At 39.8% G+C, this 27,033-nt stretch overlaps 1 protein-coding gene across 5 annotated transcripts in view; it reads left to right on the top strand.

Annotated features, from left to right (window-relative positions):
* rims1a (regulating synaptic membrane exocytosis 1a) overlaps window positions 1-27,033 on the top strand; it is a gene marked incomplete at both ends in the record, with an annotated part of 118,539 nt that overhangs the window by 66,041 nt on the left and 25,465 nt on the right. For 4 of the 5 annotated variants that reach the window (XM_083923460.1, XM_083923461.1, XM_083923459.1 and 1 more), the window contains 12 exons: window positions 6,780-6,820; window positions 9,518-9,631; window positions 9,783-9,882; window positions 10,882-11,005; window positions 13,955-13,972; window positions 15,667-15,713; window positions 17,250-17,365; window positions 17,455-17,585; window positions 20,255-20,426; window positions 22,333-22,480; window positions 22,829-22,885; window positions 25,705-25,870. In XM_083923460.1, the coding sequence (XP_083779586.1) occupies window positions 6,780-6,820; window positions 9,518-9,631; window positions 9,783-9,882; window positions 10,882-11,005; window positions 13,955-13,972; window positions 15,667-15,713; window positions 17,250-17,365; window positions 17,455-17,585; window positions 20,255-20,426; window positions 22,333-22,480; window positions 22,829-22,885; window positions 25,705-25,870 (1,234 nt within the window). Of the gene's footprint in view, window positions 1-6,779; window positions 6,821-9,517; window positions 9,632-9,782; window positions 9,883-10,881; window positions 11,006-13,954; window positions 13,973-15,645; window positions 15,714-17,249; window positions 17,366-17,454; window positions 17,586-20,254; window positions 20,427-22,332; window positions 22,481-22,828; window positions 22,886-25,704; window positions 25,871-27,033 lie in introns of all 5 variants that reach the window. The other variant, XM_083923458.1, reaches the window with a different exon arrangement.

The raw sequence follows: 27,033 nt of genomic DNA, 5'->3' as shown, positions 1-27,033 counted from the left end.
GTTAGCTAGCTCATGCTTCTGCCAAAGCTGCGTCAGAACACCAGCATAGTTACAGTACTGATGCCTACGTTGTTACCACAGCAACCCATACACATATACGGTTAGTTATGTTTGGACAAAAATCCGATCTGATCGCATGCAAAAAACAGAACATTAACAACTTGTAAATAAATGTGCAGTCAGGCTGTTTTAAATGTCTTATTTGAGAAACAGATGGGATTTGCCCTCAGTCTGAACAGTCTGATCCCAGATGATCCCAGTGTTGACTTTATGTGGCCTCACATAGCCTACTATGTCCCCAAGCCTAAGGACACACTACTCCCATGTCCAAGCTGGGTTGTGTCACTTCACTTATCATTCCAAGGCACTCCGGCTCACTGCTATGTATCCAACTGTGCTAAAAAAATCAAAAGCTAAATAGAAGCAGGATAGAACCTGAAAACAACACAAGATAGACCTCCTGGCTAGAGCTGGACAATATTACTGAAGAGAAAAGATACGTATGTCCTGGTAAAGAGATGGTCAGAATGATGTATGTGCAGAGTGTGACACAAGAAGATTATTTTTGCATTTATCTGCTGAAAGTGGAAAGCTGATTTGTGACATCACAACTAGTTTGGAAGTCGATCCCAGTCCAATTTGCAATTTACACAAGTGTGATGTAGACATTCGAAGCAGTCAATGGACATACACTGAGAATAGGCTTGCAGGGAATTAGGAGACATCTTGTATCCAGCAAGAAAACTTTAGGAATGAACAAAATTTGCATATTTATAGATTTTGGAATTTTTAATAGCTGTAGAAGTAGCTGTAGTAGCTGCCTTTTTAAGGATTTTAATGAGGAAACAATAATACATGTCCAGAGGGGATCTTTAAGTTACGAGCTACTGCTAGCACTAGCAAGCTTGGTTAGCAAGGTGCAACCCTTGAACGCTGATCCCAACATTTTAGGCATCCAAAACATTACAATCCATTCTGATGAAGTAAAAACACACTGTGAGAGGGTCAAAGTCCTAAAATGATATCACTGACAACACCCAGCAAATAAGTTATAGTTTAATGCACACAGTGCTTTGGATAGCATGGAACTAGAAAAAAGGTGGGCTCTACGGAGACGGGACCTAAGCTGCTGGAGGTGTTTCACTAAGGCTCTTTTTAGCCGTGCACCCTCCTTCTCCTGCCCATAACTTGATTTTGGTAGGGTCTAAAATTAGGATTTTTTTTAGTAAAGGGCCTGAGGATAATTATGAGCCATTTGATTGGTATCCAAAAATTGTTTTCGGAGGTGTCTCCTCATGAATGGTAGTGAATGGGCGAATGTGCTTCCGGGCCATCGGACACAACACAAACAGGCGAGTGCTGCAGCACCGCGTTTGGCGATTAAGCCCATGGTGGCATACGACGAGAGCGCCTGTCCAAGGGACCTGCTCTAGCCCAGGGCAGGTCCTGCTTCTGGAGGGCCACTGCCCTGCATGTTTTAGTTTTCTCCCCATACTCTAACACAGGTGATTCTAAGGGCGCGCTCACACTATCCTCCCGGGCCGAGACCCGGACTTTAGGGTACTTGTCCCCCCTCCCTCTCCCCCCCGCGCCCCAGCCCCGTTTGTACTCACACTGCCTGGGCCTCGGCCAATACTTCTTGCTGTCCATACGCCTTCAAGCCGTAACACGTCACACGCATTGATCGCGTGTGTGGCTTTGTTTACAAATCTTTCCATAGACCTCGGAGTTTTTGTGCGTCTTGTCGACTGTTTTTGAATATTTTCATCCGACCAAATCTGCAGTAAACACTCCACCTCCGCACCACACCAACGTGAACCTTTCCCCACCATTGTTGTTGTTGTTAAATGTCCGCGCATGGTCCGTCCTTCTATTTTCTATGTCCGAACAGGCGGACATAACGCTACTGCCGTAGGGCTCGTGCTCGTGCTCGTACACGTGCGCACGCTCGTGCTCGTACATGTGCAAACGGCTCCGCTAAAGCCCACCTATTTCAAGCGGGCCGTGGCGGCCCAGCTGGCCCCAGTTGAGCGCGGAGCGGCTGCGCTCACACTACTTAAAGGTACTAGACTTTAGCTGAAAAACCGGTTTTGGCCGCGGCCAAAAGGATAGTGTGATCACGCTCTAAGGATCTGCTTGTTAGTAAGCAGCTGAAGCTTGTCACAGGTTTGATAATCATTAGACTCAAGACCAGGCTTGGACACCTCTACTCTATCCTGATTGACAGCACGCTGTGTAACCCTGCCCTAAATCATACCCTGCTGTATTGTCTATTTTACAATCTGTCTGTGAAGTCGCCCCCTGCTGGACATTAGGAAGTTTAAGGCACTTCCCCAGTGGCTTCACTTTTTAGGCCTCGAAGCTATGTCAGTTATTTTCTCACAGTTTAATAATCTGGACCCAGGCAAGGTCATTATATTAATGATTGTCAGAATGTTCTTTTGACACTTTTGACCACATCAATAGATTAACACACCTTCATACACCAACATCAAACCTTATAGGAGAACTGGGCCCCTTACGATATATTTTACCGCATCAAAGTTAAGCTGTTCCATGAAAGTATAACCATATGAGTAAATCCATCAAATGAGCATAAACTTTTTTTTTCAACAATAGAAGTTGTTGTATACGTTATATATACGTGATGATGACCATGACTCCAGGTCTTTTTATTTACCACTTCATCTCAGTATTACATCACAGTAGTCATGCTACATTAAAGCTAAACTTTCATCAATAAAGTGTGTTGTGTTTTGATGAGAACGAGGACACAAGACACACCAGCCCGGACCCAGACCAGTTGCTGTGACATCGATCAAGTGGAGGTTTAGACTGAGAGTGCTCTGTCAGGCCAGGCTTTAAACACACCAGCGTGGCAGCGAGACACTGCTTCCTTTTTTAGCTCGAGTCCAGGTCAGCTCTGAGATGTAGTTACTGGCAGCCAAGAAGCGTTCAGGCATGTAAATCATTGTAAGATCAGTGAAAACAAACACACACACACACACACACACACACACACACACACACACACACACACACACACACACAGAGACTCAAATATGCAGTCACAGTACAGTAGATCCTATTATGATCTGTGCAAGTGTCCTCCTACATGCTACCAACTCATTCTCTGATAGGAAGGAAGCAAGGAAAAGCCCAACAAAAATATCATAGTACATCTTAATAGGTGAGCACCTTGAGTCACAACTTTTGCCTTTTAACTCCTCAATCCTTATATATAAGAGTTTGTCGGCCATTTCAACCCATGAACTTTTTCATAGGGCCCGCAATTAACTCTTTCATCATAGATTTTCTATTTAGTTTTAGAAATCCACCACCAATTATGCAATTTATATTTCATGTTTATAGCCATTGGCCCTTCATTAAGCCCTGCCCCTCTTAGTTACTGTTACTATGCGTAAGCTTTCTGTAGCATTCTATGATACAGTAATGGAGGTTGACTAACCACATAGTTTGTGGTATTTTCTGATGCATTGGGTATTTAATGTCACTCACTAAAGCAGACTTCTAACTGCTGACTGAAGATTGTCCCAAATGAAATAACGAGTGTTTTATCAGCTCGACTACTCCAAGAGCTCTGTCTCCAGCTGCATTTTTAGGGTTTCTAGAAGAGTTGTAATAAAACCAGAACCTTGCAAAGAGATCTTTAATATACGTATACTTATACAGCAGAAACAACACACGGGACTGTAGCTTCACACGTCTTGATAAACTTTATTTCTCCTCTGCTCTGATCGTTCTCTCTCGTCTGCTCACAAAAATTCTCCTTTCTCTCTCTAATCTCTCTTTAGCAGTGTCCTGAAGGACCTCTGCCCTGAACCAGCTGCTGTAGATCAGCTGTTGTGAATATTTGAACCATTTATGTCGCAGACTCACATCACTGCTGGTGTGAATAGTTTTGATGCAAAATATTCACGTTTTTTCTGCGCTGTTTATGTGTCATGAACTCAGTGTAAAATGGTCTTTACTGCTGTTAACACCATCACTGTGAATAGGCTTCTATTTTCTTGCTACCATTTCATGACTGATATGTGCAGTAGTTTAATTTGGTGCTTAAAGTGCAATTCCGGCGCAAAATCATCCCGTGGTCTATTTTCAGCACCTACATACATCAAATAAGCCATCGAGACAGTTTTTTTCGTGTATAAACTATTAACTGAGAAATCCCGGAGAGTGGCTAACAGCCAGGCGTGGCTAACACTGATTAGCTTAGGGCAGTACGGTGAAGGGATTAAAACAACTTTTTAACCACTAATACTTTAAACAAAAATAAACCAAACCTCTGCAGTAGCATGAGAAGAGTACCTACACACAAAACAAATCACCAACAACGTAGTTAGTGAACCCAGAGTTTATTAAAAGAGTGTTTTGAAAGACTTACCAACTGGCCCCTGTACCAGCTCCTCTCATAGTAAAGTACTGCCCCGAGCTAATCACTGTTAGCCACGTCAGGCTGTTATCGACTCTCTGGGATTTCTCACTTAATAGTTTAAAAACTGTCTCAATGGATTATTTGATGTATGTTAGTGCTGAAAAAGAACATGGGATGATTTTGTGCCGAAATAACACTTTAAAATTAATTTATTAACACATTTAATGTGTGGTTTTTGACATTCCTTGCACAATCGCATTTTGCTTTCTGTGCACTCACACACACACACACACACACACACACACACACACACACACACACACACACACACACACACACACACACACACACACACACACACACACACACACACACATACACACAGTGGTAGTCTGTTTATGCTCCCAGTTTACAACAAACCTAAACCTGATTCACAACATCATCAACTACTGTATTCAAGTCAGTATGTTTATGTACTGCAAGTAGTGTATATGTGTGTATGTGTATATACCTGTGTTGTTCTGTGTGTCTTTATGTCTCACCATACTAGGTCAATGTGTGTCTGTCTTTTTCTTAGATTAACTGTGTTTGTGTGTCTGTGTGTGTCTCAGTGTGTCTCCATGTCTGTGACAGTGTGTGGTATGTCTGTGAGTGACTATGTGCGACTGCCTACATGTACACCTCTTTTTGTGACCCACTTTCAAAGACAGGCTACATTTGGGCATGTGTAGGTTCATTGGGCTACCGACTTTCCAAACGTACTTTTTTACGGGCGATGCACTAGTTGATTAATTTAAAAAACATCAAATAATTGTCAGTATATCAGTTTTTCAAATCTCATATGACCCTCTCTTCTGCACAACAGGTGACCCTTTGTGGGGTCCTGACCCCATAGTGACTTTATTCAGGTCCTTCTGAGTCTAGAAATACAAAGACCCCCAATGCACAAAACTACGTTTACGCTCGAGTTATGAAACTGAGAACTCAGTTGGCTATCTTCAGAGCGTTTGCTTTAAGATTACATAATGTCACTATAAGTTGTCACAACTCATTAACCTCATAGCCTCCTGGCTCCTAGGAACGCTTGTCTCTGTCTTTCTCTGTGTCATAACAGTGTCGTCGGGGTCCTGCACACATTTTAACACCGCCCCTCGGCCCATGTGTACAGAGGAGGCTGTGTTTTTGGACTTAATCAAGGAATGGGCCTGAACCGTTGAAAATATGTTGTATAATTGTCTAAAATATCGCACTGAACATGAGGTAAATGCACCAATTTCTGTTGAAAGCTCCCTGAAAGACAGTTGATACTGAATCATTAAATTGTGTTTGCTTACAGTTTGCTGTATAGCTACCAAATTATTAAAACTTATTTAGATATATTTTGCAAAAGAAAATCCCTACATAAAATCAATTTACCATTTTTTCCCACATTGTCCTCATTAGCCACTGGAGCTTGCTCATTTGTCACAGAGATGGATCTGATGACACTGCATAGCACTTTTAGCAGATTTAGCAGGCTTCATTGACTGATGAGAACTGCACGATGATTCATAAATCTTTTTATATTTTTTGATCTATTTTCATACAGTATTTAAATTGATTGATATTATACAAAACTACTACTACTATACTATACAAAACCTTTAAGTACAAATAATACAAAATAAAGATTTTACATGTAATTTTCTCTTTATTCTTATTTATTTATAAGGCGTATTGTTAACTTTATGTTATATAATGTATCATTTAAATGCAAATATATTTACTCAAGTTATAACAGCTTTTTGAGAGTGATAAATCATTTAAACATGATTAAAGTCTATGATTATTCCTGTGACACACTCCAGCCTTTGTAAGTATACACACATCTAAAACATAATATACATAAAAACATACATTCTTTGGATGCTTTCTTGCAAATCTAATATATTTTTGTTTAGATTGCTTCATCACGGACATCAACATACGGTCATCATTTACCAAAGTTTTGATTTCGCCTTACAACACTGCATTACCCCTGGAGTAATTCCACAACATCTAATCTGTCAAATATCTGGGAGGGATTTCAAGCACTTTAATAGGCTTAGCTGTCCTTTGGTATTATCACTGCCTCTGCGGACTACTTTGAGTCCTGCCATTGCGGTGATACATTTCTAATTCTAGCCCAGGCCTGAATATTCAATAAACTTAACCCTCTTCACTGTAAACAAATACCTTCCAAATTTGGCCGAGCTGTGTATGAGAGGACTCAGGCTGCTATGTGCTGTGTATACAGTTTCTGCTGTATGCGTGTATGTGTGTGTGTGTGTGTGTGTATGATGGGGATATGAAGCAATACTCTGCTTCATTCACAGTATCTGAGCCGCTCTCTTTTCTCTTGCAGGCGACTGGGAGTGCTACCCACACGACCCCACTGTATGGCATGTAAGTCATTGTTTTTTTTGTTTTTATTAAATGTTTTTCATATTCATCTTAAAGGTTGTCATATCAGCATGAAGTGCAGCCAGGCTGTGGCAAGTTTTGTCTCTGCATTTCAAAGGAGATGACTGGGATGTGAATAGTTGTGTGCATGTTGAGATTGCTGCCAGGGGCTGATAAAGGTGGTCATGGGCTTGAGGCTACTCTTTGTGCGGGGCCCCCTCTTACTCATCATGCGCTTAACGAGAAAACAAGTATTTCAGTGCCATGTTGGCATGCTAGGAATACTACATGGCCCACACGCACACACTCTGGGTAAGCTTACACAAAAACTGAGACAGCCTTCACTATAAACAGCAATGCTACAGAAAAAGGCATTCACAGTGCATCTGCAAGCTGGTAACAACTTTTAGTTGTCTAAACAGACAGGTTCAACATCTAGAACACCCTGTTTTGTTGTCAATTTAGGGATTGTCTTCAGTAGATTTAGGTGTTCTTCCGGCTGTTCGTTCTTGCGTTCTGCTATCATATTTTCATATTTCATTATTTGCGTCTATGCTGTTCAGTAGCAGTGACGTATTGTTTTAAAAAAAAAAAACAGCTTATGAACCTGGGCATTTTGAAATGTTTCTTATGGACCAATAGGTATATTTTTTCTCTGAAGTAGATTAAAATAATCAGAAATAGTCTGCAGCCTAGGTCAGCCTGTGCATGAATCACACCTGGCCAGCTTTGGTGCTGGACGGTGCTCATTGCTGTGGTGCACACTTTTCAAACGAAGTGTCCTTTACTTTTTTATTGACTGTAGTGATGGATTTGCAGCTATCAATGTTTATTCTAACCACCTCGTTGTTTTTCTATTTATTCCAAGGAATCCATTAATCTAAAACACATGACCTACCAGATCTGAGTGTTAACACCAGCTAATGTAAAAGCTTTTATGAACTTAATGGCGAATGACTGTTGTGTTATATCAGTTGGTGAAAGTAGATAGCAAATTTTCCCTAATTCATTGCTAAAAACTTTTGCAACCTATGAAGGAAAATGCATCAAATTTGGTTGAATACAAGATGCATTAAAGAGATACTTTAACCATTTTACACCAGATCTGCATTATGGCAATATTGGCAGTGTGAGGAAATGAACAGTGTTAGCGTAGCAAAATAAATATGCCGGATGATGCAAAAAACATGCAAAAAGGTGCTCTGATGCTCCGTATGCTGCAGCCACAGAGACCCTGTTTACATTTAGCACTTACATGTGATCCGAACACCAGTAGACAGCTCTAAGTACAGGTGAAAACACTCTCAGGATGCATTGAGGACACATTGAGGTCAGATGTTAAAAAACACCTTCAGAGGTGGTTCATTCCGCATGTGTCCACATTCTGATAGTAGTAAGAATGGGTATGTGACTCTGACAACATTAGGTACCGCCTATTCAAGTGAGTCCACTGCCTGAGAGGAAGTACGCCCTCATTCACCGGCTGTGTCCACAGTATCTCAGCCTGTACCTTTGTATTTTGGCTGTTTTTGTATTTTTAAGCATTATTACTTTGAAAGTATTTCTCATGTCACTGAAACCACTGAGAGTGAATCGTGTGTTTTGGATGTTATTACCAAACTGTTGGTGATGTGTCAGTCCGTTCCTTATTCAGCATCTGTGAAATGGATAAACACATTTCTTTCCTATAAATTCTTCACAACAAAAGACCACAGTTGTTTTTTTATTCAAATGCTTTTATTGTGAAGCATCGAAATCAGGAAATGGCCTTTCATCGCCAGTCACTTAACATGAGGGTGAACTAAAGATGCCGGCGAGCTGAACCCAGAGACTTTCAAAATGTCTTTCTTTCTGATCTCCTGCACAAATCATAGCATGCTAACATTGTTATTTATATGTTCATTAAATACACCCGAAATTGTGAAACATATTACACACAAACACCGCCGTTTGTGAGATAGAAAAGCCGAAAGTAGGAAATTCGCTCTTTCATGAGTCATCTCACATTGCTGTAATAATGATTTATGTGAGATAAAAGATACAACTGAAATTCACACACAACACAACATTAACAAAAATGATTTTTAATTCAAATATGTAGGTTAACTATATCCTAAACGGAGATAATGTACATGCTGGTTTCCATGCAGTGCTGGAAAGTGGAATCAGATCAGTGGTCACTTGCATGTGGAGGAGCATGCCGTGCTAGGTCTAAACACACAGACTGAGAGCTGTCCACTTGTGATCGGATCACACAGAGCGGATGCTGCTGCTAAATGTAAACAGCCTCAGAGTGAAGCCAAACACTGTTCATCTGCCCACACTGCCATGTCACAGAGCCAGAATCAAATCACCAAAATATCTCTTTAAGTTGCCACTCATCAAACACCAACTGAAACCAGACATGCATTTAACCACAATAAAATTAAACTGCACCTTGGATTTAATTTAGACAGGAAACACAGGCAACAACATATTATCACACAGTCAATATTCAGGCAGATGGAGACACCTTACACTTCACAAGGTTTACTACTGCAGCCAAAACAAGATCAAAATATAGAATATTATCACATTTTAAACTGGTAATGTTTCTCCAATAGTAGCTGATGTAGTATTCCTGTGTGCAGTATATATGCATGTGTCCTCTGATTGTCAGTGTGTGCATCTGTACATTTCTCTTGTTATCTCCTGTTGCAGCATCCTGTAACCTGGCAGCCATCCAAGGAGGGAGACCATCTAATTGGACGAATCACACTCAGCAAGAGGAGCGCCACCATGCCTAAAGAAGCAGGAGCTCTGCTGGGGTTAAAGGTTGGAGTGAGCACACACACACACAAACACACATCGATTGTTAAGTATTTATGATTTGTGATATTGTTGTAATGGCATTCAGTCACCGTTGTTTACCCCATGTATGACGGATAGGATGCTATTCTCTATTTCTCTCTGTCTTTCTGTCTAGGTGGTGGGAGGCAGAATAACAGAGTCAGGGAGATTAGGTGCCTTCATCACTAAAGTCAAGAAGGGAAGCCTGGCTGACGTGGTGGGACATCTCAGAGCAGGTAGACTAAACCATTATGTGTTTCACTATTTGCAGATCTTGACTAAGGCCCTGTTTACACGACAACGCTCGCGGGTGACAAAATATTTTATCAGATGTGCCTTTCGTTTAGACGGTGACAGCGTTTATTGGGCTTAAAAACAAGAAAAAGTAAAACCACCCTCCAGAGTGAAAATGTTAAAAGGGCTCCATTCTGTTTCCGTGTGAAGAGGTAAAAACGTAAAAGTGCGCTCTGATCTGATCATGCTGGCTCACGTGTTTACCTAACATTCATGTGCAGAGTACAGGTAAACAACAACAAACATGGTGAACTATTCAGGTATCCTGGTTGGAGCTGAGGCGGTGGGAGGCTGCAGACCGTGCTGCAGATCCCTGTCCCACTGTACGGCGTCCTGCTTCTCCGCTATTAGGAAGAGAAGTAGAAGGAAGTTTCTACACATGCACAAGCTCTGGTTTGTGTTGTGTGGCAGTGCTTCACAGCACCACCTATCCACATGTATGAGCATCCAGACTGATATACTGTATGTTATTCCTCAGTGCCATAGAGCTCCATTGTTGTCCAAAGTAGAAACTAAAAAAAAAAGAGACATGTTCCTTTAATAACTGCAACACACAAACACTGTAGTTTAATATATACCCGTATATATTACCCGTCCTACTGCCAAAAATACTCACTAACAAACCAAATGCGTATCAATGCTCGTCTGAAACTAGTCCCCAAAAAATGCACCACTCCCTCCCGTTTGAGTAATGTTTTCTAGAATCAGTGCCCAACTGTTTTAGGAAATTAAATTATATATTTTGTGACCTGCACCTAAAAATGTATGTCTTCAATTAACATGAATGGGCTTCGGGCTGGGTAGGGAAGATGGAATAATTTGGAAGTGAACTTCTTTTAAGAGGAATTAATATATTTACATTTTTCTGATACTCTGACTCATACCCAGCCCTCATGTCATATCACAACAAGTTTAAATGCACATGCACGTCCAATTCCCAGGGGATGAAGTTTTGCAATGGAATGGGAAGCTGTTACCGGGGGCGACCATGAAGGAAGTTTACAACATCATCCTGGAATCTCAAGCTGAGCCTCAAGTGGAGCTGGTGGTATCCAGGCCTATTGGGTAAGTCAGGAATAAAACACACTCTAAACACCTGTCAGTGTCATATTTGTGAAAAATCATCAGTCTAGGGCTTATTTTCACATTACAAGCAAATGTGGCCAAGATCTGATATTTTTGAGTAAAATTTGAGTAAAAATTAGAAAATCAGATGTTTTCCAATCAGATCAGGGCCACTTTCATATGTGGTCCTAAATCTGATGCATATCAGATCACTGACCATGTGACCACTTTGAGAACTGTCATTTCCACATCATGTTCAACTGAGAAGGTGCAGATCAGTGTGTTCAGCCTAGTCCCGTCCTACCGCACTTTTATTGGCTAGTTCCATATGAGTGTCAAGTCTGTTTGGCTAATTATAGGGAAGATAGCAAGCTAACTAGCTAGCTCATACCACCATACTTCTGAGCTACACTTATTATAGAAAGTGTGCCGAACAAAGTTGTCACCCGCCAGGCGACAGCAGTGTACTGCTACTCTGTGACAACAGTGTGTTGATGAAGCATCACGTTGTTATTTTTTACTCATTTAGTGGCTGGCTAGGGGAGCGTACCTATGTTCCCCGGGTCCGATGTTCCCCGGTCACATACAAACACATACATACGAAAAAAGGTCCGATGTTGCTTTGTGACCGGGGAACATCTGACCTTTTTTCAAAATCAGGGTCCGATGTTCCTCGCTTTTTACAGAAAGGTTCCTATGTTTCCCGGTCTGTTATTTTTTACCACCAGTGCCAAATTCCACAGCATTTAGGCTTAAGTAGACCCTAACACTACCCCCTAACCCTGGCCCTATCTGTAACCAAATGCTGAAATAAATCAGCGAAGGCATAGGCTTATGTGATTGGGGAATATTGAACCTGGGAAACATAGGGATGACCCCCTGGCTTGCTAGCTAGTTTGCTGCAGTTAACGGCTGTTTCTACAGTTATTACAACTGAGCTGTAGTTGCCACATGCCGTTTTTTATGTTGTTGCTCCAACCTGCATGTGTGTGAAGTTATTGGTTGTGTGTGAAGCATTTCAGGGCCGAGATCCATACCCACCATAGTCACACTGGTGTCAGGATATGGATCACTTCAAACATGCAGTCTAAGCAGAAAGATCAGATCTGGTCGAAATAACTGGACATGAGCATCAAGCCCTGTAATGTGAACGTAACTTTAATGTTAAATTTAACCCTTATTTAACCAGGTGTTGACTGACACTCAGAGTTGGCTGACCGCAGATAAGAGAGGAGACAGGGACATTTATTTGCATTCTAACCACGACTTGCGACTGCATTCAAAAAATTAAAACATATCCTGCCATTACCTGCTGCAGGGGTTTGCCAAGTTTTAGAAGAGGAGACTTCCATTTTGTCTCATATGTCCCCTTTAAAAAAGCACTTGCGTTTATTTGCAGGATTATATAAGGTGAATTATTACTGACCAAATAAAATCGCCTCTAAGCTCCATAAAACAAGAAGTGGCTGCATCACATATTTTTTGTTGGTTGAAGCCGGTCATGAACACGATTGTGAGTGCAATAGTTGGCCTGTGGTTTGAAAATGATTTGATAATAAATGTATTTATTAAAGTCAGATAATGGTTGATATTTTCTGTCCAATATTATTAGTCTACAAAGGAAAACTAAGTATCCTATTTTAGTTATTGACTGATGCTTTTGACAAATGTGGTTTTAGTCTTTACAATCTTATTATAATGATTTAAATTGAATGATGTAGACATATTCAGTTGAAGTACCGTATGTGGCAGAGTAGGCTGAATTAGGGATGTATTTCATAATGCCATGCATACAGAAGATACTATATCTATATATGAAGATCAACAGCCTCATAACTTAGCTAATACTTGTTTCCTGATCTAATGCTGTCTTAATTGATATATCTGTTTAAATGTCTTGAATCCACAATTACTGTAATATACTTATTGCTATTGATGATAATTTGTTAAAACGCATTTAGTGTTTGTGAGTAAAGTAATGAAGAATTAATCTTTATTTTTAAATCATGTGAATTTCAGAAGATGAACATACAGGAAAAGTTATACATTTAGTGTGATGTGCGAGACATCTGGAAAGTTTATTTAAATTAATGAATCATTATTAAGATATAGTCCAAGTATCTCACTTTCCCTGAAGAGCAGATATTATGTATCTTGAAAAACAATAGCATTTTATTTTACAGATCTGTAATTTCCTCTTCCTTTCTTTGGAAGTTTCACTGAAATAACTATTTAATTTGGTACTAATCAAGACATGTCATGCTTCTTTAAACTCTAATAAATATGTCATTTTCTGAGCAATGTGTTCCTCATTCATTTCTTATTGACAGTTTATTCTCAGCCCATGTTGAATTGAATGCCTTCCTGGATTTTGCTAGCAGTTACTTGGAACTGATTCGTTGGAAGTGTACCAACTGTATCTGTTTGCCTATAATTAGTAACAAGTAACATGGTCCAGAACACTTCCAAGGAAATTATTAGAAAGTTATAAGGAAATTACAGAAAATAAACTGTTATCATACTATTTCAATCTGCATCACTGAAACAAGAATATCAGACACGACATGGAAAAAGTCTAAATTCTAATATGGACATTAATATACAGTACTACGGTGAATAATCTACTAATCTTTGATTACGTACCCAATACAACACATTATATTTCTGAATATTAAGTTCTAGGTTTGCTTGATATCTTTCTAGGATAATCTTCTCAGATAAATAGTTCTATTACTGAAGACATTTCGGTTCCTTCTCTAACAAATGTACTGTACAAGTTGTGCTTCAGTATTTTTGATAAGCTATTGTTGTGAGTGAGTTTAGCCGAGTTTATGTTACAGTAAAATACTCACTGTTTCTTAAGATTGAACCTCATTTGTTCAATATGATACTATATTAACTATATGAAAGTAGTTGAATGTATTAATTTCTCTCCAAACACTCGCGAAGGGTGTATAGAAAATATCAGTAAGTAATCTGCCCATTTTATTAGGACCCCATAATCCTGTCACGCTTATGGAAACTATTTTGGTTTGCTGGTGCCATTTTGCATCCTTAAAAGAACTGAACTGAATCCTACAGTACTTGGTGGGGATGTCAATTGATGTAAATACTGGCTTTGTGACAATAACTGCAGTTTGTCATCTGCATTTAAATTAAACTGAAAGTTCACTTGAAGGGATGCAAAATGGCCAATGGGGAATGTTCATTAATGTAGCATTGCTTTTGCAAGCTTTTTAAACTGTTTGTGCAGCGTCTGGAATTCCTCTTTTTTTCATTCTTAGGACCCCAAAGTCCAGCACTTACTTTGTCAAATAAGAAATGCTTATTTCTTTTTTTTTTTACTCTTAATCCCTTGGTTTGAAAGATGGGGCATTGCGATTCATAAAGCAAGCAATGTTTATTTCATTTCTTTTACATGTTTTCAATTTTTGATTTTGGAATGGGCTCCAAGGCAACCTAGAGTCCATGAAACACTTATCAGTTAGATGTTTGTATTAAAAAACTAAAGTTGAAATTCAAAAACATTTTGGGGTATGAACCTATTTCCCTTCTTTCCGAGAATGAAATGAGAAGAATGATCTCATGTTTTTATGTTAAAGGGGAATTTCAGTTTTTTTCAACATGGAAGCTAAACTAAACTTCAACTTTTCAAATCAGAGTGTGAGGGCTGTCACTGTGAACCAGGCTGCAATGCAGTCAAACTGGGCACAACACACTGACAATATACGTCCAATAAAAGTGCTGTTTTTGCCACTGGCAGGATCAGATTGTTATCATAAGTGTCTGACTGTATTATGGAAAGATTCACAAGTTTCCGTTCTCCTACCATGCTTTGTTTTTTAGCTACTGATTCAGGTCAACATCGTTACTTTAGCTAATAGCATTAGCCTGTACTTTTACAAAATACAGTCAGACACTTATAACAATATTCTAAGCCTGTCAGTGGCAAAAAACAGCCTTTTTTGTTGACGTATACTGTCGATGTGCAGGTGCGCCATTGTTGCCATTAGTCACTTACACCGTAATACATGGTGACATAGGGTCCAGGTTGGATAATACTGAAATTCCCCTGTAAGTACAGAACTGGAGGTGGGAGGCACACACAAGAGTGATATCCATCTTTTCATCAAGCTCTTAGAAAGGAAGTGAATAAGTGTACGTTAACAAATGTTGCACTTTTAAGAAAATTTATAAAGCTGAACTTTAAATGTATACTTTAAAATGACAAATTCCACTGATAAGTGTTCCACAGATTACCATGCTTTCTTTATCTTACATGAAGCTGGTTGCAATGGATTCTGGTGTTTTCCCATGGAATCCTTAATTGTAGTGGTGGTGGTGGATAAGAAAAGATGGTGGTGTGGACAAAATTGAGCTACTGGTTCCCATCTGTTATTATTTCAGATGATCAACAAAGACAAAATGTTTGACTGAGTCTGGGGAAACATTGCAGTCATGAGAAGAACTTGGCTCTACTCACATCGCCCCTTTGCTTTTCCATGTTATTAACTTTTAACGACAGAGCTACTTTCTTCCACTAAACTACTACTACATATCTATGCATGTATGCCTGTGCATCAAGAACACAACTAACTTTGTTGAATCTAGTTAGATGCCAGTGTGAGTGACTGATGCAGTCTTTTCTGCTTCTTTTCCAGTGATATCCCAAGAATCCCCGACACGTCCCACCCTCCATTAGAATCTAGTAGGTATCTCCTGTGGGATGTTGGGACATCTCTCTATTTGTATGTCTGTCCAGCTAATTATCTATTTTATACATACCGTTTTTTTCCTTTGTGTTCAGGTTAATACATAAACATAATCTAAGGATAATTGACATGTTTGATGTTAAGCCCCCTGTGCATTTCATAATTTCCTATTTTAGTTAACCCTGGCACTGGAGCCAGGAGGTGATTAGCATAGCTTAGCACTTAGACTGGAAACAGGGGTAAACAGCTATCCGGCTCTGTCCACATTTAAAACAATAACACCTCTGAAGCATTAATGATATACATTTTATCACACAATACGCACATAGAAATATAAAACTTCATAGGGTGACTTCCTGAAGTTATTGTTGTCACAGTGAACTTGGCAGGTTTTTTGTACCACTGTGCCCAAACAGAACCTATACTAAAAGTTGTGCTCAACGCCTGTATCTAGCAACCTGCTGCTGTTTGCCCGGAAATGTCGCCAAAAACACACATATTGTAATACTTAGCAAAAAACCAAGTAGAAGTGCTTTTATTAGTGGGTCATATGATGAATCGCCATTGTTTTAACTCACTCTTTCATAGATAGTTACTGAAGACAATAAATAAATGATAAATATATAGATGAGTATAACTTTAAAATAGTGGGTTATGCTAAACTTATGCTTAAAGGCTTTTAACATGAGCCGTATGATAAAAACATCATCAACATGCGCACTTGCACCCAGTTCTCACACATGGACATTACACAGACTTTGGACTTGGTCTGTTTAATATCCGATCCAATTCATCCTGATATTTGCGTTCTCGCATTCAGCTCCGCCGGGGTAATACTGTGATAATTTCGGGTTTTCAGTGCATATGTGCAAGGGGCTATAGTAATGCACACCTCATGTTGGAGATAGTGGTATCAATCTCACTGTCTAACTCTTAGAATGAATGTGAATTAACTAACAGCATGTCCCAAAAAAATTGAAACATTTCTTTGTATTTGAACAGGGGGTCAATGAAAAGCACTTTGCCAATACTGTTTGTTTATGACTGGCTTCCAGTGCAAACCACCTCTCAAATCAACTATATCAGCACACATTTTGTCCCATTTGTAGCTTGTCACCAAATAAACAATGTAATTCCTTGTGACTTTAACCAGTAAGGCAGCTAACTGCTAACATTGCAGGAAATTCATTATGTCTATGATGTTTGTCAAGAGTGAGTTGTCAGTAGTTATAATAATAGTTGATCATAAGACCATTTTATAAGGCATATAAGGCCCAGATACTTCTAAACAAAAGCCTGGCAGACTCAAAGTAGGACAGAAGCTTGGCCATTTTTCATCCTGACAGGTTAGCTGTGGAATGGTCTACATACGTAGATAAGAACACATGGATCCGCTCTTTATTTCACTCTTCACAACTAGTTTTTCTCATATTTTTCCCTCCTTTTCTTTTCTTTTTTTTCTATTCTTGTCTAGAGAGCTAACATTCTCTTTGCTGGGTTTTAAATCATTGTTTCCCCTTCTGCATTTGTAGCAGGTTCCAGTTCTTTCGAGTCCCAGAAGATGGAGAGACCATCCTTAAATGTCCTGTCTCCCTCCAGTCCCGGGATGCTCCAAGACGCTCCACAGTTAATGCCAGGGCAACTCTCAGTGAGTGTGTGCACTTTGAGTGTGTTGGGCTGTTGATGTGTTTAAATGAAGACCAAGCATCGGAATGTGTTTGTGTGTTTCGCACCCAGGTGAAGCTGTGGTATGACAAAGTGGGTCATCAGCTAATAGTTAACGTGATGCAGGCTGCAGAGCTTCCTCTTCGGCCTGACGGGCGGCCCAGGAGCCCTTACGTCAAAATGTACTTTCTCCCTGACCGCAGGTATACCGTCCTTTCACAGGGTGAAAATAGGTTTCCAACAATAGACTGCTTCTGCACATTGCATTAAATTGCAGTCTAGGTGGTGAGTTTAGAAGAACCAGAACCACATTAACCTGACATGAGTGTAAATTCATTACGTCTCCAGTCCAAAGTGTTTGGATTTAAAGTTTGCTTACATATATTTTCAAAATTTGGCCAAAGGAGAAGACACCAAGTTGGACCAATAGAGCAGCAGATATATTCAAAGTCCTCCTAGAAGGGATAGCTATGATTTCAGAAGGGTTGTATGAGGTATTTACTGTATGCATAGACAGTGTATTACCCACATTAAATTGCAGTTAGCACGCTCTCAGAGAAACCGACAGTAGTACTGACCTGACAAGGTAAGCAATGTACAGCTGTGGACGGGGGCAGCAGTTAATTAAAAGAATTAATTTAAAAAAGTCACGTTAAAAAAGTCACACCTAAAAAAAAAACAATATCAGTTTAAGTGTATGCTATATTCACAATATTTTCACTGCATCACTTTGCCATCGCGCAGCCCTATACAACAGGAAACCAAAGCCCTTATATCAATCTGTGTTCTCTTCAAAGCTACCAGACTCCATTGACAAAAACAGTAATTTTACTTGCCAGAACAGGGGTGTTGCTGAGGGGTGTTCTGTGAAGCGCACTGAACATACCCAGGGTTTATTTGAATAACATGGACTGATAAAAACGAAACTCGCAATCAGAGTTAAACGGTACCACAAAGCTTAATTTGTCAAGGCAGGGTTTACACTTTAGTTTCAATGCGCATTCTCATAAAAAGGGCGTGTATCGCATCATTTGACTCAGTCTTTGGATAGATCAAGTGCCGCATATTTCACTCAAGAGGAGCAGATCATTATAATGGACTCCTATGAGCAGTTCAAGAGTATAATAACAGCAAGGGGCAACACAGGGTAATAAGGGTAGGGATGCTTACTGGCAAAAAAATAGCAGATCATGTAAATCTGTAAGTGAAAAGATTCTGCATATTGTCTAGAAATAACTTTGCGAAATGCAGAATTGCTTGCTATTAATCCCAATAGAGTGATGCTGATTTGAAAAAATGCAAAAACGTCCAAACTACTTTTTTTTATATTTCAGGGAATGCAAAGAGGTAATACACCACACTGGTCATAATTCCATAACCTTTAGTAAATAAGTTTTCCATGTGACATAAGAATTGGATTTTCTTTAAATACACATCACATGGGAGACAAACCCTGCACGCAGAATAACAAGACTGACGTACTGCCTCCACTCTGCCACTGTGTCACTGAGCCAGAAGTTTTATTTTACCTGAAACACTAAAAAATCCTTAGTTGACAGTTTGAGTGGGCGAAAAGCTCTGAAACTTCACAAACATGTTGAGTAATGAGTTGAGCACAGCTACAACTCTGCAGAGTGCAGGGCACACCGTATTGTTGCTCAGCATTTCAGAATCACCAACTGCATTCATGCAAATATAGACCCATGGCAAAGAATCACAGTGAAACAGACACACTGCGCAACACTAAGTGAACAGCTTCTTTGTGTAACATTGCCCACATAAGGTCCAACAAGGACGATCAATTAGTGAAGACCCTCTGATGAGAACCTGTGTCTCTCATAAAGGAAGTCTAGGAAGCTGCTCTTAGCTTTAAGGAGCTGATCTAACACCAAAGTCTAGGTCTTAGCGCTAAGTCTCAGCTGAAAAGCTCCTCCCGACCATGTTTGGTTGAAAGCATAAACTAAACCAAGTTACCATGGTGATACAGCGACGCTAAAAGAGAGCGACTTTTGTATCACAGCGGACCCAGGCTTTGAGCGCAGCATACCTTGCTAACAAACTAATCAAGCTTCGTAGTACACCCCACTGGTCTACCACTGTCATTGTGTGACAAAGTAACCCTTAAAAAGGGTTCCATGTTCTGCCAGGTTAAATTACAGATTTTGTCAATGGAGTCTGGTGACTTTGTAGAGAAAATAGATAACAGCTTCAATTGTCCCTCAGAGAGGGCTGTCTGACAGCAAGGTTAAGTGGTGAAAATATTCTAAATATAGCGTACACACAACTGTTTTAGTTTTTTTTAGTTGTTCCTTTTTGTAGGTGGCTAAAATATGTTGCCCCCATTCACAGCAATAAATTGTTTAGCTTGTGTTGATACATGTCTGCCTCTCTAAACTGGCGGTGTGCCGGCCATCATCTACTGTAGGTAACACACTGATATTGATAAGTGCCTCATACAACCACACTTCAGAGAATCAGATCTATCCCTTTAAGCCATTTTATCTACTTTATAAACTGATACTTTGCAAACTTGCCAATGAAATACATTTTAAATTTACACAAAAAGGAGTCTCCAACATGGTGTGTAGAACTTCGATTGACAGTTTAGGTTTTCCCTTTTGAAAAGGATATTTTATCTTCTGACTTTACATAGAACCAAGTGGCCATTTTATGAACTGCAGGTTACAGCACTTCCTCCACTAAATGCCAATTGTAAATACATTCCAGCAGATATAAATGGAGTAAATTTAGGGATGAGGAGCAGCAGGCTTGTGATTTGTGGCTACAAAGTTTTTTTTGTTGGCCAAACAATAAATGTGAGTGGCTTGAAAACGGAACTTGGTTGGCTGAGTTTCTGTTTTATTTAACGCAGTGACAAGAGCAAACGAAGGACAAAAACAATGAAGAAGACCTGTGAGCCCAAGTGGAACCAGACATTTGTCTACTCTCATGTCCATCGCAGGGATTTCCGCAACCACATGCTGGAGCTGACTATATGGGACCAACCCAGGTCACCAGAGGAGGACAGCACCTTTATGGGAGAGGTACCACACACACACACACACACACACACACACACACACACACACACACACACACACACACACACACACACACACACACACACACACATTCTAGCACATCTATCTTAATCCCCTCATAGTAATCATCAACCTCATAATCATGGAGCTATTCTTCAGACTTCAGAGAGTGAACAAAAAAAACTAAACAAAAATCAGATTTCCATAAAGACAAACAAGTTTGTGTCCTTTCCATAGTTCAGTTATGAAGTCTTAGCTCAGCCTGTAAGCCTAAGGGTTGATCAACATGGACGGTAGAGGAGGTTGTTGCAGAGTTCAAAAGTAGTTTAGCCTTTGCTAACACTGCAGGGAACAGAAACATGTCATTCTGCCCTCTGTTTCCCTTCTCTATTTGCATTACAATTAGATTTCTACTCGGGTCATTTTGACTGTAAGCCTGCAATGCTGTTATCCGGAAGAAAAAAAAAAGGATTGTCTTGATTCTTTGATACTTCTGGATACTTGGTTAAATTAAAATGCCTGTTTTCATACCAAAATTCCTTATCTTATGTACAGAACTTAGTAATGGTAAGCGAGTTTAAGCCTTAAAACCATTTAAACAGGTGATTTATATACAAATTCACCCTCAGTACAGTTATCATGAATAGGTGAATTAGTTATAGAGACCAAAACAGTTTGTTGTACCAGGCTGTAAACATGTTTATTCCGGCTGTAAAGTTGGGCAATTAAACATTGTGGTCTATGGGGATTGACTCACTTGCCTCCTGTGGCCGTTGGAGGAACTGCAGTTCAGCCCCGAGATCACCTTTTGAGTTACAGTGACAAACATTTTCAGCATCTTACTGATATACTTCTAACTTAGAAATTCCTAACATAAAGTGTTGTTAGCTAGTGAAGTGCAAATGAGGCTTCGTGAAGCATTAGTTGTATTTGTTGAGTCCACTAGATGGAGCTCTTGGTTTAAAGAAAAGGGCTCAATGAATGGTGATTCAGTGTGTTTTCAACCCTTTGTTGAGCAGAGAGCTCCATCTAGTGGAAGGAAAGAAAATTGTTCATGAAGCTTCATTTGGTCATCCCAATCAGTAGCTTCATTATTAGCTTTAATATCATATATGACAGAACAGTGACTTAAATTTGTTAGCTTTAAAGTAGGATTAGGGTGTGCCTCTGTGATATCATGTTCCTAACAGTAAAATATTGAAAGACAACTTCTCACCAACGAAACATTATTCCATGTTGCTTACTTTTTTGATAGGCTAAACCATTTTTAGTGGTCCCCAAATCCCTTTGCTATGGAGAGATCCTAGATCCCAGATTCATCTGGCGAGAGTCAGGTTACAAAAGTCTGGCTTTTTCTGTGACTCTGCTGGATGCAGCATCTACATCTATATATTTAAGCCAAACGTCCAATGGTGAACTTATTGAACATTGAGCAGATAAAGAGCCAGTTGATGGAGCCAGAGCTAAAAAATAGAGTGAATATTGGACTTAGATGTGTCACTTGGACACATACATCACTCCCAATGAATGCTAATGTTGCTCTGAATGTGTAGATAGTGTTTTCTAACATGTTTGCCATATCGACTTTATAAGGTGATAATAAAGTATGTCTCTGTTCCACTGCTCCACTGCCCCCCCCCCAAAAAAAAAGATCAATAAATGCAGCTTTATCTTATATGCCTTAATAGTATATTTACAGAATACATATATTTGTGCTACTTTGATGTAAAACTTGAAATGCATCACGTCCTCTGTACCAGAACATATTTTCAGGCAGTGAATGTTTAGAGCCGCACATGTGAAAGCTTTCCTGATACACTTTTAAAAACAGTGTCCATTGTTTGTTATATCAATCAGCAGACATGAACGGCAGCAAAACATTTCACTATGTGGATTATGACTTGAGCAGATCCTGATAGAGCTGGAGACGGCCTTACTGGACGACAAGCCTCACTGGTATCCACTCCAAACCCACGATGTCTCATCCATACCGCTGCCCCGACCCTCCCCCTACCTGCAACGACGACACACAGACACCCCTGGCAAGAAACTGCAGCGTAAGTCTGAGCCTGTGAATGCTCTTTATTGTATATGTTTGTGCATAAACTCTTCCATAACCTCTGTGTGTGTGTGTGTGTGTGTGTGTGTGTGTGTGTGCGTGCTTTACTGTTTAAGAGAGAAAGGATTTGCATGGTTAAATATCAGCGAGCAAGTATAACATGTATACTAATATAAATGTCTGTTATCCCTACCTTTCCCCAATACTGCATTTGTGCCTGGATATGTGCATGTGTGTATGTGTGTGTGTGGTGTATACACATCTATGTCTGTGTGTGTGTGTGTGTGTGTGTGTGTGTGTGTGCATGTGTGCGTGTGTGTGTCTGTGATTGTGGTATGATGTTTAGGTTCTCAGCGGGTAACAGAGCCTGAGTTTGATGAAGGTACAGCAGTAGTGTCTAAAGGTGGGTGGGGATTGTTTCTTAGTATTACCTTCAGCATTTCCCCACTAACTGAATTGTATTTGTGGTGCTGTTTTGGGGGTTGCTTGGCTGGAAAAAGTATATGCGTTACTTATCCTTTTTGTATGGAATAAGTTTTGTGCCAAAGTGTATCCCTTGATTTTGTCCTGAAATGTATTCCATACACAACAAGCAGCCCTTTCACTTGAGAGAAACTAAAGAATTAAAAAAATGTTTTAGGGTTCTGAATCTAGAAACTCTTATGAATCATGTTAACTAACACTAATAGCGCTACAGCGACATTTAAAATTCCACTATGTTATCTCCAGTATTGCCATGGCCTAAGAAAAGTTCAATAAATATCTGTGAAAATGAGCTTCTCTCTCTTAAAGCCAGAAACCAGAGTAGTAAGTCTCAGACTTCTGATGTCATCCAATATAACGTGTGGAGCGATGACGATGAATGGGAGACTGATGTTGTTGGGTTTTTCTATATCTAAATGAGCTTTATTCTATTGTAGTTTTCTCAGTTGTGAGACACTGGTCCCATATACTCACAACACAATTGTTTAATCATATAAACAATATTATCCGTTTTCAGAAACCTCGATAAACAATCAAAAGAAACCGACATGCTGCTGCATGTGTACACCTTAACCCGGTTATTGTGTGCCGCTGCCACCTATTTGCGCAGCTGCGGCTTCAGTCAAGTATGTAACGTAACAGGAATATAAACAATGGCGGCAGTGATGATAGAGTATCTTCATCCACTGATCTCCTTTCCCATACAGTGACAGTGACTGACAGCTGTGCAGAGGACATTATAGTGTAGCTGCTCTCAGGAATAGCTCAGTACGTAGTGTGTGTGTGTGTGTGTGTGTGTGTGTGTGTGTGTGTGTGTGTGTGTGTGTGTGTGTGTGTGTGTGTGTGTGTGCGCGTGTGTTGTGTATGCGCGTGTGTGTGTGTGTGTGTGCGTGTGTGTGTGTGCCGGTGAACGGGGATGAGCTCAAAGCAGACAGCTGTATTTGTTGATCAGAGCACAGAAGAAATTAGCAGTAAAGTTGTGAAGTGGTAGTAAATGTAAAGTGTAGTGTTTCATATTTCCTGTCGCTGGTTTGTTTCTGTAAACACAGCACCTGCACAAATAGAATGCAATAACCGGGTTACTATTATGCCTCATGTGTACAGGGAATATGAATAACCTGATTTCTCTGTTCTCATGTAAACATAACATAACATGTATGATCATAATATGGATAAGCCTCATAAACAGGATAGTGTTATTTGCAATATATTTCCTAATGAATTGTTTATGGAGCAGTTCCATACTTTATACTTGATTACATCACAGATGTTCCACACTTTTAGACCTTTGGCATAACATGTTTGATTTTTTTGTGCCAAAGTTACTATTATTTGAACACAATCTCAGAAAATTATTTGAAATAGAATTTAAACAACAAAAAACATTAATAAAAATAGATATAACAGTATGACAAGCCACCACAAATAAATCATGTGTATGGGAAACACTATCATGTCATAGGCTACATGTTGGCATGGGGAGAAACCATCTAGGCTCCACTGAGGCACCACTCAGGCATTGAAATGAGTCTCCATCTAAAACATATGAGTAATTACTACCAATGTATGATAAAACAATTTGTGTTCGTGCTCATGTCTGTAAAAATGTCTTTGTCTGAGTGTGTTTGTCTCAGCATGTTAGGGTTGGACTGCTTTATAGATTTGTTGATACAGGCAATTATAAGAATCCGGCTGATTGATTGCTCCGATGATAACCCTTAATGATAATCTAAATTAATCTGAATTGAATATCTAAAATGTATGGGGGAAAAAAAAAATCATATTCATACAGTAGTGTCAACATATCAGCAACAGTATACCAGTCAAACCCTACAGTCTATCTATGTTTCTTGTTAATGAGTAGTTAAAGACAGAGACAAAAGGCATGGGAAAAGTGTATCACATTACAATGACCAACTTTTTCTTTTCATTTCCATGCATGGTAAGAATAAATGAAAAACCTTGGTAGCACTTTCCAAAGTAAAACGAATGGCCCACTGTGAGCTTTGAGTTGCTGTTCTTTCGGAAATGAAACCAGTAACCTTGGGACCACAACGAAGCCTGACACAGTCCCACAGATCCCTTCAAGGCTGATCAGTCTCTCTGTTTATATTTTTATCTTCAGAGAGAGTTCTTCTACACCACCAAAGAAAGAGATTTTTTTTTTATCCACATTTCAAAAATACAGGACACAGTATTGAAAAATAGTCAGCTGCTATTCTATTATTAGGCTAATCTTTAAATAGCCTGTATCCTTGAGACAGATTGTCCTGTGGTAGTTGCAATACAGTATGTCAAAAGGTATCAGGCTAAATGCTGACTCCGCCATTAACATTAAAAACTACTATATGGAGAGATAGTTACAGAATGGAAATAAATTGGATGGCAATTGCTAACATAAATATAATACACAATTGGGTTTGACTTTATGAGAGTGTTAGGGAATATAATTTTAAAGCTTGAATTTATACAGTAGTTTTCTACTTTCTGGTGATTTTAAATGTCTGGGTAGCAATAAATCATATTCTGCAGTTTTACTGAAACTAATGTGTAATTGTAGAGGTTTAGTAGATTTCCCTTCACTGTAAATAAACTGTGGATTAGGGCTGTAAAAGCCTACACTCAGTGAAAACTACTGAATAGTTCCTTGATACTCATATTTAGGACATATTTACATTAATTTCTGAGCATTTACATTTACTTATGAGCATGTGTTCATGCACTGCCATTCCCACCCAGCAGCGGATGGTCGTGGCAGGGAGAGGCAGCGGGAGTCCTCGTCTACCCTGGAGGTGCCGGACCAGCAGAGGACACCCGCCCATCACATACGTTCCCGCTCTGTCTCCCCACACCGCGAGGAGCAGGGAAGAATCCGGTCGCGACCGCCCAATGTTCCCGCCCAGAGGTAAGAGTAAAAGGATAAGACAAAGTTTAATTTTAAAGCAGCATATTGAATTTTAACAGTGGTACTATTTTACTATGAAAAATGATGAGATATTAATCAGTTTGAGGATGTTTGGGGATGGGAGCTTGGACCTGTGCTAGTCTATGCTGCCCCGCATAAACCTGCTGTACCCAGCATCTTTCTAGCCAATGCCCACTCTCTCGTCAACAAGCTTGACGACATGAAACGGCAATTACCAACCAGCCCACAGATAACTGCGTTTCGGTGATAACGGAGAACTGACTGCATGAAAACCTCCCCGACTACCTGCTGACTCCGCTGCTACCTCCCCCGAGTTAGATTCTCCAGGGACCTGTCCATTGCAACAGTCTCTTAAAACCAGAATCAGAATGCTAACTGTTGCACTGCTAACGGTGTAGCTGCTTCTGTGAGCTGGGGCAACACTACTACCTTGTCCTCTTATGTTGGCATCTCCGCCTCTCGAGGTCCAAGTGGTATTACAAGATAGGACAGGCCGGGGCTAGCTAGTTAGCATGCTAATTTCAGTAGATCTCTACAACACAATACACAGATGTCTTTGACATAACATCAAAACTATTACTTTAAACTCTGTTGATGTTAGTTCATTTAAAAAAATATTTTAAACACATTATACACATTGCACCTTTAAGATGTAAGTTTAAAAGGCTGGCTGTAAAGCATTTACAAGTTTATCCCTCATGGAGAGTGGCGGCTGTGGTCAATGTCACAGGGGTTGCAATGAATTCCAGCAGTGAGTTCATGCACACATAATCCACTTCTTTGCTGCCTGTTTATGGTCATAATTTAGCCCAATACAATACACATTTTACAAAATATTCAACTCCGAGGTCAGCAGCATAGCCTGATGTCTAATGATGGATACTAACGAAGCACCAGACTAATACTGGTCACTTGTAAGAAGTAAAAAAAATGGTAGATGGAGAGAGGAGGAATGAGAGAGTTTGTTGGAAGCCATTAAAAAGAGTCCATCTCCTAATGAAATGTCTCTCTGATGCAGAACACATAGTGCTGCCAGTTCGGCTTTTAGTGGCCGAGCCAAATGAGCCCCGCCAAGAGTCTGCTGCAGTACCACCTGACCACTAACCTGACATATGTCTTGCTTCTGTCCTTTCTGCTTCTTA

The sequence above is a fragment of the Echiichthys vipera genome (assembly GCF_963691815.1).
Source record: "Echiichthys vipera genome assembly, chromosome: 11".
NCBI lineage: Eukaryota > Metazoa > Chordata > Actinopteri > Perciformes > Trachinidae > Echiichthys > Echiichthys vipera.
The sequence above is the reverse complement of the archived record's forward strand: the minus strand, read 5'-3'. Positions and strand labels throughout refer to the sequence as shown.